This window comes from Orcinus orca, chromosome 9 (assembly GCF_937001465.1).
Source record: "Orcinus orca chromosome 9, mOrcOrc1.1, whole genome shotgun sequence".
In the NCBI taxonomy this organism is placed as follows: domain Eukaryota; kingdom Metazoa; phylum Chordata; class Mammalia; order Artiodactyla; family Delphinidae; genus Orcinus; species Orcinus orca.
Genome location: NC_064567.1, coordinates 80,816,258 through 80,829,083, shown reverse-complemented (window position 1 = coordinate 80,829,083; position 12,826 = coordinate 80,816,258). Strand labels below are relative to the sequence as shown.

Sequence of the window (12,826 nt, the reverse complement as noted above, 5' to 3'; positions counted from 1 at the left end):
CTACTATTAATTATGATATATAAAAGAGAAGGAAGAAACAGTCTGAAATCAGCAGACTTTGGAGGTAGGGGGAACAGTAAGCAACTGAAACTGTGCAATACACAGAGAAAGATAGCAAGTTAAAAAAATACATAGGTGATATTAAAGCAAAAAAATATACATTTTCTAATATGACGAAGCGAATCAAAGACAACTATGAATTTGAAACACATAAAACAACTAAATTAAGTCAAAAACGGATACTGATCACTGCAAGAACTTGTTCATTAAAATTTAAAAGCGGCATTCCTTAAGTAAAATGTATTGAGGTTGCTGATAAGGATTACAATAACGATTTAATAAGGTGGAATACAGAATCTGAGGACATCCTCAAAATAAAACTGATGAATTTTTAGTTTGCATGATGGAGGAATGCGTGTGAATCACCTATCCCAGGATCTAGCCCTCAATGAGCATGAGAGCCATCACAATATCACAATACAGGTAAGTGTGATGACAAGGACTGAGGGCTGGTTTAAACTCTATGAGTAGTATGAAAATTTCAAATTATCAGCATTAGAAAGGGATGTAATACTCTGAACATATATACACATATCTTTTTTATACATAAATATGTAACCTAAATTTTGGGGAGTGGCTGATAGGGTATTTTCTCTACTAAGGGACTGTCAAATGGTATCTTGCCTATGAAAAGAACTATGTGATTTCAGATAGTCTGAAAGTTCAATACAAGCACTCGCCCCACCCCTCCGGAAACCATATAGTGGTATATATTATATTAGGAAAGGGAAACATTTCAATGGGGCCAATCTATTTGTTAAAAAATTAAAAGCAAATTTTCATATTATGAAGATTATGACAAACAAATATACTTTAAAAAATACTGTCAGGACAAAACAGGTTAAACAAAAAAACTTTGTAAGGTAGAAAGATCAATTATTTTCCCTTGATACCTGAGGCAAAAATGGACTAACACCTTACAACTAATATACAGTAAAAAAAAGCCTGGAGGGGCTTCCCTGGTGGCGCAGTGGTTGAGAGTCCGCCTGCCAATGCAGGTGACACGGGTTCGTTCCCCAGTCCGGGAAGATCCCACATGCTGTGGAGCGGCTAGGCCCGTGAGCCATGGCCACGTCCGGAGCCCGTGCTCCGCAACGGGAGAGGCCACAACAGGGAGAGGCCCGTGTACCAGAAAAAAAAAAAAAAGCCTGGAGTCCAGGACGCCAAGATCCCACCATACTTACAAAGAAATGAAAATCTCTCTATGGCCCATAAGACTCTGAATGATCTACTTCCAGCCTGACTTCTCATCCAGATCTCCTGCCCTGCCTTCCCTTGCTCATTGCCACACTGGACTGTTTTCTGGTCCTCACACACATTATGCTCTTCCTGGTTTAACGTCCTTGGGTCTGCTGTTCCTTTTGTCTGGTAGGTTGTTCCCTGGTCTTTTTTCATAGTGTCAGTTCACTCTTCAGATCGCAGTTGAAAAATACTCTCTTGGAGATTCTCCCATCTAAATTATCCCCCATAGAATATTGAAAACATTACACTTCATTTATTACATTCAGAGCAATGTACACATTACTGATTTTATAGAATTTCACATTAAGGTTTGTCAAACATTTACTGTACTGCTAAACATGCAAAATTTAAGTCATATCCTAAGATATATCCCTAGGATATATCTTAACATTGCTAAAATTTATGTATCTAGATGGCAGGACATCCCTTTCAAGATAAAGACTATAAAATAATAATTTTGTATAAAATGTCAAAGGAAGGGATAAAGATTGGTTATGTAACTGCGTTGGTGCGGTTGACTTTTGTTTCAATTCTGTCTTGCACAGATTGTGCCAACGTAACTTTGGAAGCAATAATTTTACTACATTTTTTTTTCAGGTATCTTTTAAAAATCGGTAATGCAACAATGCTCATTAAATGATCAGAATACTCTTTATTAAAATCAGAAATTTGGCATCAACACTTTGATATTCTAAATGGTGTTTAAGGATATATGGATGCGTAAAAACGCTATCAAATTTTTTATTTGCCCCATGTTTGCTATCTCACTACACTAAAATATAATCACCACGAGGGCAAGAGGCCTCATTGACATCGTTCGGTTGTGGCCCTAGCACCTAGCAAATGGCTTAGAACTGTATCTGCCTGCCCTATTTATAACATTTGTTGAGTGAATAAATAAACTTGAATCACTGTTTCCCAGTCCCCAGACTCATGCTTTTTCTAATTCAGCATGAAGCAAGGACAAACACCAGAAACAGTCCGGTAAATGGACAGACAGCGCCTCAGTCTCTTCCACCAGTGAATTCCTTTGGAGACCACTGACCAAAAGACTCTTTTGGTATCCAAACCCCTTGACCCTGAGAATTTACATTTTAATTTAGGGCAATGCATTCAAAGCACAGAGCTATAGCTATCAATCAAACAGACAATGTGTAGGCGAACATGGGTTAGAACATTAGCTGGGCTTTTCACCTCCACTTCACGAGTTGAATTATTTCGATTACTTCACTCAAGTGACAGTCAAGGCCATCTTTTTGAGAAGAACTTAAATAAAAATGAACACACCATGCGTCAGTGGTCTCCAAAGGAATTCACTGGAAGGGTGGAAGAAAACATTAGAACTTACAGTTATACCCATTTCTAGCAAATGAAATAAGAAAAAAATTAAAGTTTACTAATATTTACCAAAAAGAGTGACATTAGTATTCCCTCTCCCCTGGCCTTACTGTGTGTGGGTTGGTCTCAAGTCATCTGTCATCCTCCAGGTACCACAAGGAGAAAGTGGAAACCCCACATACTGATAATGAGCCACCTTCTCCCTTACACAGTCCCTTTCAATGTACTATTCTTCACTTTACATGTAAATTTACTTATTATTTTCTTGGGTTTAACCTACTCCATATGTGCTACCAGCTTTAAAAGATTTCTGAAATTAACAATGATTGAAGTTGAAATTCTAGTAATGGAAGTTGCACTGAACAAGAAGAGAATGACAGAGATGATGCTTCTATTCCCAGCACTAGCTCTTCTTCAGTCTCATTACCAGATAGAAAAGTGATTCAATTAGTTCAACCGGCAAGTTGGTCAAAAAAGTTAATATTATCAAGAAGATTATCATAAATATGGATTTAGATTTACTATATCGGTAACAATGTCCTGTGTTCATATGGGCTGTTGAGATATTTCCTATGGCATTATGAAGGCATCATAATTAAAGGCATTTAATAACTAAGCATCTAGAAAAGAACTATACTTTTTTTCTGGTGATTTTTTAATGTCAAATGCCACTTAAACCAATACTTCATAAAATTTCACTTATCTTAAAATTTTAGATGTCTCTTGGGAGGTTTCTCAGCATATTAGTTCAGTAGTATAGAGAGAGAATTTATAAGTAAATATTGTTATATTGAGAGGTGCATTTTTTTAACTGACATACATGTGCAAGCAAAAAAAGGTTGAAGATACCATTCAAAACAATCCAGTCCCCATATCTCTGTTTACCCAATGCTGTACATAGGGTGAGTTTATAATGCCCACATAATGCCACCGAACTTTCCAAACAGTGAATATTCAGTGAGTTCCAAATAAATACACCATACACTAGCCTCTGGAAAGGAAGAACTGGATGTGGAATCTAAAAGAGAATTATGCATGCCACCACCCCAAAGCAGCTGAGGACCAACGTTTTAACTATCCTTGCAAAAGCAGCACATGCCCAAGCGCACAAAGCGTTACAAAAATATCAAAATAGACTCAAAAGTTTTGGAAGAAGGCCTAAAAAACATATGGCGCTATCCCTAGAAGAAATGGAATCTAATCTTATCTTCCCCCCAATGAATCCTAGTATGGCTATATATTTCACACAAGGGTGCATGCGTTAATTTTAAGGTCTCCATGGTGAATATCACTAGGAATGATGGATCAGCTCACTAAAGATTTATGATTTAAAGTCTAACAATCTTTTTAATCACAGAGACTTTATTTTACCTACTGCAAGTCACTGTCAACTAACAGCTGTCAATGATGAAGCTGGTTGGATAAGTACGAGCCACATACATCAAAATTAAATACGGACAGAATGATGGATAGGTATAATAAATTAAAATTTTAAACCAAAACCATTTTCAAAACCTTTATGCTTAAGCCTTGATTTACAACATTTCCATCACATGGCCTTCTGCTGTCCCCCATGGGGGCCCACGGAATAGGCAGTGTAGCACAGCACAGGGACACACGGCTCCTGCTGGGGATCACACGGACTGCACTGCATTCAGTTCCCTGCACTACCAAATCCCACATGTGTGACAGCGGACAAGTCACTTAAGCTCACTAAATTTTACTTGTCTTTTCTGGATATCATGGAAATAATAGTATTGCCACAAAGGATGAGTATGAACTTTAAACGATAACATTACCTGCAAAGCATTTACTTTCTAGTATAGAATAAGTATACATATGTTAATTACTATTATAATCCAATCCAAACATATAGCATTGAAAATATTTACACCACTTATTTTAGATGCACACACACAAAAAGGTAACTCTGACTGTACCATTTACTATACAGAAGCAATTAATATTCTATCTCTATGCCATCTCCTATTTGAGGATTCAACAACAGTCATTAGCAGAGCCTGAAATAAAGGCTGTATACTATTAGACAGTCTTTTTAAAAAGCTGCCAAAGAGGTCTTCCCTGGTGGCGCAGTGGTTGAGGGTCTGCCTGCCGATGCAGGGGACACGGGTTCGTGTCCCAGTCTGGGAAGATCCCACATGCCGTGGAGTGGCTGGGCCCGTGAGCCACGGCCCCTGAGCCTGTGCGTCCGGAGCCTGTGCTCCGCAACGGGAGAGGCCACGGCAGTGAGAGGGCCGCGTATCGCCAAAAACAAAAGCTGCCAAAGAAACCTAGACTTTCTTTCTTTAATAATTAGAACAGAGTCGTCGCTGTCTGATACATATCCCTATTGGTTCATTCTAGAAACAGACTGATTTATTTCTACAAAATAAAATCAAATCATGAATGATTAGGCTTTTAAGAAGACATTTAGATAGGACATTATGTTGGAATAAGTTTTAATGTAGACAAGACTGGTAAGAAAATAAATAGCAACATAAATATGCAAGGGAATTCAGCAGACTAGCCGAATGTCCCAGAAAGGTCAAATTTTTAGCATGATCAATATAATAAAACGTAGCAAATAAATCAACTCAAGTTATTGACATGGGAATTCTGGGCTGAATTTATTTCATTTGGATTTCAGTCTGAAACATAGGTCTTAGAATTAGGTTAATAAGAGTTTGTAATGATCTGCTTCATCTTTGCTTGCTTTGGGAATTAGGAAAATAGTGCTGCTTGCTGGCACAACTGAAATCTCCTGGGGAATCTGCTTCACTACATCTTTAGGGAAGTTAAGGATTTATTGGGACAGATGTCTCTAAAAACCTAAACAAGAACCTAAATAAATTTCAAAACTAAAGAGAACCTGAATGTGGAATTTCATAAATAACTGTTGCATTATTAGCGTTTTTTTTCCATTTTATCTTGACATTTAATTATCTTTTCAAACCCAGATATATAAAACCTACAAGGATTTCAAGGCAAATTTTTGCACTGAGGTCACATTTATTTCTAAACGTTTTCTGAAGATTCTGATTTTTATTTTGTCACGCATTTTCTTAAGTTTTTCACACAAATGTAAGGATATTCATAACAATAAAATGAAAGAGGTCAAACTAGTACCCTTCAATTATTGTTAACACATCCACGCATATAAACGTGTTCCATTTGGAACTCAAATCACTTCAAATCAATATTAAATGTATTGTAGTAATATTAATAATTATTATTTTTAAAATTATACTCACTAACATTTCTGAATTGCCTACTGTAAGTCAGTCTTGCCATTCCTCTCTTAATATTGTTTCCACTCAACCTTGAAACAAAACAAACATTTTCGTTTCCACCATATTTGCAAAGGGTTTCCTGTTTACTTTGCAAATACGGCACTACTTTAAAAAGCAAACAATCTCATTGTAGTTTGAGATTTTTCGCTTTTTAAAGTAGTGCCATATATACAATGGAATATTACTCAGCCATAAAAAGAAACGAAATTGAGCTATTTGTAATGAGGTGGATAGACCTAGAGTCTGTCATACAGAGTGAAGTAAGTCAGAAAGAGAAAGACAAATACCGTATGCTAACACATATATATGGAATTTAAGAAAAAAAAATGTCATGAAGAACCTAGGGGTAAGACAGGAATAAAGACACAGACCTACTAGAGAATGGACTTGAGGATATGGGGAGGGGGAAGGGTAAGCTGTGACAAAGCGAGAGAGTGAGGCATGGATATATATTTACACTACCAAACGTAAGGTAGATAGCTAGTGGGAAGCAGCTGCATAGAAAAGGGAGATCAGTTCCATGCTTTGTGACCACCTGGAGGGGTGGGATAGGGAGAGCGGGAGGGAGGGAGACGCAAGAGGGAAGAGATATGGGAACATATGTGTATGTATAACTGATTCACTTTGTTATAAAGCAGAAATTAACACACCATTGTAGAGCAATTATACTCCAATAAAGATGTAAAAAAAAAAAAAACTTTTGACATGAAAAAAGAAGCGAACAATCTTCACAAATGCTATGTAAGCAATAGGGGGACTGAAACACACAAACACCTACCCAATTTAACAAGCATTATCTCAGCAATTATTCTAAATCATTAAACAGAGAAAATGAGTAAGACCCTTACCTCAAGACACTAAAATTTTAATAGAGAAGATTATCCCTGTATAAAAATACCATAGTATAAGATATTACACCACTGAAACCAGAAACGTGTAACAAGTTATTCTGAGCACCCAGAGGAAGGAAATACCATTTGCTACTTAGGAAAAGCAAGGCAGGCTTCAAGAGGAGGTAGTATTTGAATTAGTTTTTAAAGAGTACTTAGCATCTGATTGGAAAAATTGTAGGATATCAAAATCAGGTAATTAGAGGAGAGAATAGTTAACATTAACTAGCACAGGGACAGGAATCATTGTCTTAAATTTCCAGCATGGCTATGTACCTTATACTTTCCATATGAATTGTGGCTCACCAAATAATTTCGCCAAGTTATACGTGCATTTTTTTAATTCCAAAGCAAAAATTTGTGTAAATGACTAGAGTCATAATTTTTAAATCACATTACACAATCCTAAGGGACACTGACTTTACCCCTTATTTCAGTCACTGCTTTAGCTAAATCTGCCTGTCACTAGGTATTTATTTTTATACCCAGAAGGTGAATATAAACAGCATCGATCTGAGCAGCACAGATATTATAAAATGCCCCTGAGGGACTGTCTGGTATCAAAGTCCTTGAAAGGCTTACAACCTGACATCTCCCCACAAACTAGCTAATTCAGACGTAGCTCATAGAAAGTTACACTCCAAAGAGATAGCTGTTGAGCTTCATTGAGAGGCAACTGATGAGATTAAAAAGCACTTTAAATGCTTGTTTTACCTTTAAGTGAGGCCATGTATCACCATTATAATGAACAAAATCAATTGATTACACTTGACTATGTCATTCTTTATATGCAAATCTTAACTTGGTGATGGACCAGCATATTTAACATGGGAGAATAACAGGAACCAGGAGATTCTAAATTTAATCCTGAATCCAACATAAACTAAAGTTATGGACTTTTCGTATGATTTACTTCTATTATGAAAGCTACTTTTGCTTCATTTCCATCTACTCATATCCTACACACCTTACCCCTGCCCTCACCTTCCTTAAATGTTGGTGTGATGAAGATTCTACCCTATACTATCTTAAGGCATTTTTCTTTTCTTTTCTTTACATGTGTGGATGTGTGATGTAGGCAGAGTAAGGCAACAGGAGCAGTGGAACTGCAGCAAGCTGGAGAATGCATCACATCCAAAGGCAATCAAACTCACTTTGTTTCTGTGTCAGCACACCAAAACACATCTGTAGTTAAATCTGGCCTTCCTATTTCTATAGCTTGACACTTGCTGGGAAGATTTCAGCCACTTGTTTTCAAAGTTCACTCATAGGCTAAATATAGAACTATTCTAGAAAATAGAAAATTTATTTATATCTCAGATATTTATATCCCCATTCAAACATATGAGGATAAATTTATTAATTGATAATATTGTTTCAATATTTAGTATTCCAATTAGTTCCTGTGTTCATTAGATATTAGATATTAATGTATGAGATTATAAACTCACATTATATAATCTCTGTTCACCAATTTTTCATAATGAATATGGCTTTGTGGAATTTGAGCAATAAAAATTTACAACTAAATTGGAATATAGAAAAGTACAACAAACAGTGACGGTAAGCCAATTCAAATCAAAACAAGATGGTATTATGATTATACAAATATTTGATAAATAAAACATCAAGCACTACGTGTATAAAGTTGGAGTATAGCAACCAATTAAATCTGATTATATACAGCAAAACTTTTGGTAAGGATGAATAAATCTCATCATCCATTAAGTCCAACTTCATCTGATAAGCAACAATCTTCAAAAAAAGCTATAACCACTAAAAATCCTAAGGTGAATATCAAAGTTCAACATTTATTTACATTTCTTAACTTTCTTTCATTCTAAGATAGTGAATATTTCCATTGCAGAAAACAATTTGATTGTAATGATCAAAACACATGCTTTAAGAAGGACTAAATAATACTCAACACAGCACATAATTTTATAATCATTTTCCTGTAAAAGAGAATTTTTTCCTCAGTTCCAAGTTGAAGAATTTGACTATATTTAATTGATAGAAGTCACTCAGACGAGCGGGGAGAGTCTGGGCATTAACTTTAATATTCCAAGAAGAGCAAAATTAAGTGCACGAACTGCTAATTAACTCCCAACTAGTATTCTCCCTATTCTCTCTTCAGTAATGGAGTCCTATATTTTATTTGGGTACATGCTTATCGAAGGGGAAAGAAAATTATGTTCCGTATCTTCTTGCATCTAGGCAAGACTAGTCACTAAGTTGTGGACAACGGGTGCAGATAGAAACGCTGTGTGCAATTTCCAGAACATGCCCTTAAAGGCAAAGGGTGTGTCCTTCAGTGCCATCTGCCTCCTTCCTGATGCATAGAATGCAAAAATCATTGTGGATATTGGAGCATCCATTTTTGGACCAAAATATGGAAAAGTTACACTGAGGAGAGCAAAAAACATGAGAGAAGGACTGTAGGGCCTGGACGATGGAGAGTTGTTATATTAGGCCTTGCACACAGAATGTGACATGAGAGAGGAATAATCTTTTGTCTTGTCTTAGCACTTTTACTTTAAGACTCTCTGTAATAGCCAAACCAATATACTAATCATAAAACATGATTCATTTTTATTCACTATCTAAGGGTTTACAAGAGCAATAGTATTAACATATCTAAAGGACTATGAACTTCCCCAACAAAAAGTTTTAGTGAAGTATAAAATGTATTGTCTTACATTTCTTTATAAATTCTCAAAAATTTTATGTGAAATAGTCCAACTCCAGCAAACTTGACAAAGTTAGCAGGATGTCAAGAATATGCAGAACTAAAATGAAATTTATGGATCACCGAGTCAACTGTAGCATGTCTTAGATGAGAGAAAAACAGTTTGAATTTAAATATGTTTTAATGCCCTTAGGCAACTACAGTTTTAAGGCTGGACTGGTACATGAATCCAACTAAACCTGCTAGGTCAGCTTGTTTGTAAAGCCAATCACCCTAGTATACCTACGTTTACCCTGGAATTTAATGTAAAACTTTTAATACTCACATCGAGATCATCCTTTGCATTGTAGTAGACAACTTCATTGCTCTATAAAAAAAGAAAAAAAAAGAATGCTTTAGTGATTTGATTAAAAACATAATAATATACTGGATCAAACACTGAATACATTTTATTCATATTTTAAATAATAAACCTCTCATAGTATTCCTTTTACAATATATTCCACAAAGATCGAAAAGATTAGCCAATATTTTCTAAGAACATAGTCAAACACTATAGCAGTGATATTAGAAAAGCACATCTTGTACTGCGGGAAAACTTCTCAGCATAGGTCTGAGAACAATTTGTGAAGAAAAAAATTTTTTAATTCCTAATGCAAATAAGTTATATATACACACACACACATACATACAAACACACACACCTAAATAATGAAATGATAAATAGGATAATTCAAGAAAAGTGAATACTGTAAGTGGCTGCTTAAGAGTTTGCTGAAACCATGACTTTTGAAAAATATACATTGAATGTTGAAATTATTCTTGAAGAAAGGTATATCTGCACTATACTGGCAGGAATTCCTTCAGGAGATTCAGATAAGGGATTAAGAGTATCTGTGAATTTAGATAGCAAAGAATATTAGATAATCCAACATACTAATGTTCTCATATTCTACCAAAGTATCGAGTGAGTGTTGGCTTTTCAAGAATGAAAGTGTGTGGACATTTCTGCTAGCCATCAACATCGCTGAATATGCCATAAATATAAAGTATGGACATAAATTGTGTTACAGAGGAAAAATGGAAAGGAAAAAATGGATAAAACAATTATCAATGAATTTTAAATTCCTATTCTGTCTACAAGGCTAGTTCTGTGCAATATAAAAATAATCTGCATATACTGATATCTTTTTTCTTTCTTCTCCTCCTGAACTGTTTGAAGATACGTATTACCCATCTTCTGTACATCTTTAGTAGTAACTTGGGTACCATGTAAAAGTGTATTTTTCTGTGTCTCTTAAACATTTACAGACATGGACAATATAAAATTTTGTTAAAAGAAAACACAATTCACAAAAATGTTTAAAAATCGCTTGGGAAAAATAGACTAAATTAGTGCTTCTCAAAGTATGTTCCAAAGAAAATCACTAGTTCTTGAAGCTATAGTAGACCTTATATAGGCAAAAGTATTCTGTGGTCATGATTTTACAATAAACAATAAAGTTAAAATTGTGTCTTTTCAGCAGGAATTCATACAGCCTTATTGTATGAATGCACATTATAAATCTCCAAGAGGAAAAGAGATCTTGTTTCGTTTCCAAATTTTTGCCACAGATTCTGCCCCCGTTTTTTTATTTGAGAAACGTACCATGATAATGAAGATCTGTAAAATATAGGTATCTCTGAAGACCAAATAACCAAACCAAAAACTACATAGATAAATATAAGAACATATGATTTGTAATACTGAATGAAATCCATGAGTTTCAATTTATTTCATTTAGAATCATTAAAACTTTTAAAATTACCATTTAATTGTTTTTTTAAAAAGAACTAAGTAGCTAGAGAATTTTCACATACATAAAAGTTCTACTTCCTGGAAGACAGTTCTGTAACAAAGTTAAAATACAATGTCAGAACTCATCACATACAGGAAGAAAGAGAATCTTCTGAATTCCCCTGAGATCCAAATCCAATTACCAGTTTATTGATCCCTCAAGGAACCCTGTAATTTATACTCAGGAGACATTTTTCAATTTAGAATGTGGATTCCATCAAAAGTTAAAACACTGAATGAGTTTACCTCATTTTAGATATTATGTCTGCCAACTGATTGCTTACATTTACAGAATTGAAACGTGTGGAAAACAAGGTGAAACTGCATTAAATTTCAAGCGGTTCAGCAGCATCATTTTCAACATTCATTCAATACCTATTTGTATATATTTCTGTGCCAAAAAAGACACAAAATAAGTTAAACACATCTACCCCTATTTTTAGGTAAAATAACATGTTCAGATGACTATATAAAACAATTTATTTGTCTAGGATTACAATTGGCCCATGGTGCCAGAGCTAATGGACTAAACTGATTAGTCAAATTTTCTTCTTATGTGTGACACATGGTCACATTAACAAAGAGAATTTACTTATTAAACCTAAGATGAAGAGTATCACATACAGTGTCAGAAGAGGGTAAAGTATGATAAATGCTAGTTTTCACTCAAACTAACTATTTTGACTCTACTAAGATAAACTGTGATTGAAGGTAAAATGAAAATGGAGAAACCCTAAGTTTATTTGAGAATTTCCAAATGTTTTTTTTCTTTGTTACTGTATTATATTTTACATAAAGCCACACTACTTGCCTCTTCTTTTAGAAGGTCTACATTGCTTCTAAAACTGTCACTGAAAATGTGTATTGCTAAGTTTATTTAACTTGTATGCATTTGCACAAAATTTTCTGGACTTTGGAAGACGTATAATTCCAAAACCTGGCTTTTTTAAGCAAAATGGAAACAAAATACATTAGTCATAAAATAATACTGCAGGCCAAACACTGGTACTCCTTGTGACTAGGTATTTTATATTTCTACTTTTAAGAAGCTCTTTGCTTATACAACATCCATTTCTTACATGGTCAAAATATAAATGCAAAGGAAAACAAAGTGTGTCTTTTTTATAGAAAAACAACATACCTAGGAAGCACTTAATCAAACATGTGTGCTTAGACAGGTGGTCATGTTTCAATAAGAGAACACAGGCCTTAGCGGAATGTACAACTGATTACATCCACTGTCTTAAAACAAAATTTCTTCCCTCCAATAAATGACATTGCTTTTGACTCAGAAGCTTTTTTTTTTTTTTTTTTGCAGTACGCGGGCCTCTCACTGTTGTGGCCTCTCCCGTTGCGGAGCACAGGCTCTGGACGCGCAGGCCCAGCGGCCACGGCTCACGGGCCCAGCCGCTCCGCGTCATGTGGGATCTTCCCAGACCGGGGCACGAACCCGTGTCCCCTGCATCGGCAGGCGGAGTCT

General features: G+C 35.3%; 1 protein-coding gene across 4 annotated transcripts in view; it reads right to left on the bottom strand.

Moving 5' to 3' along the window:
* The window catches only part of CACNA2D1 (calcium voltage-gated channel auxiliary subunit alpha2delta 1), a 514,372-nt gene that overhangs the window by 192,980 nt on the left and 308,566 nt on the right, over window positions 1–12,826 (bottom strand). For all 4 annotated transcript variants that reach the window (XM_049714933.1, XM_049714934.1, XM_033439986.2 and 1 more), the window contains one exon: window positions 9,835–9,876. In XM_049714933.1, the coding sequence (XP_049570890.1) occupies window positions 9,835–9,876 (42 nt within the window). The remainder of the gene's footprint in view (window positions 1–9,834; window positions 9,877–12,826) is intronic.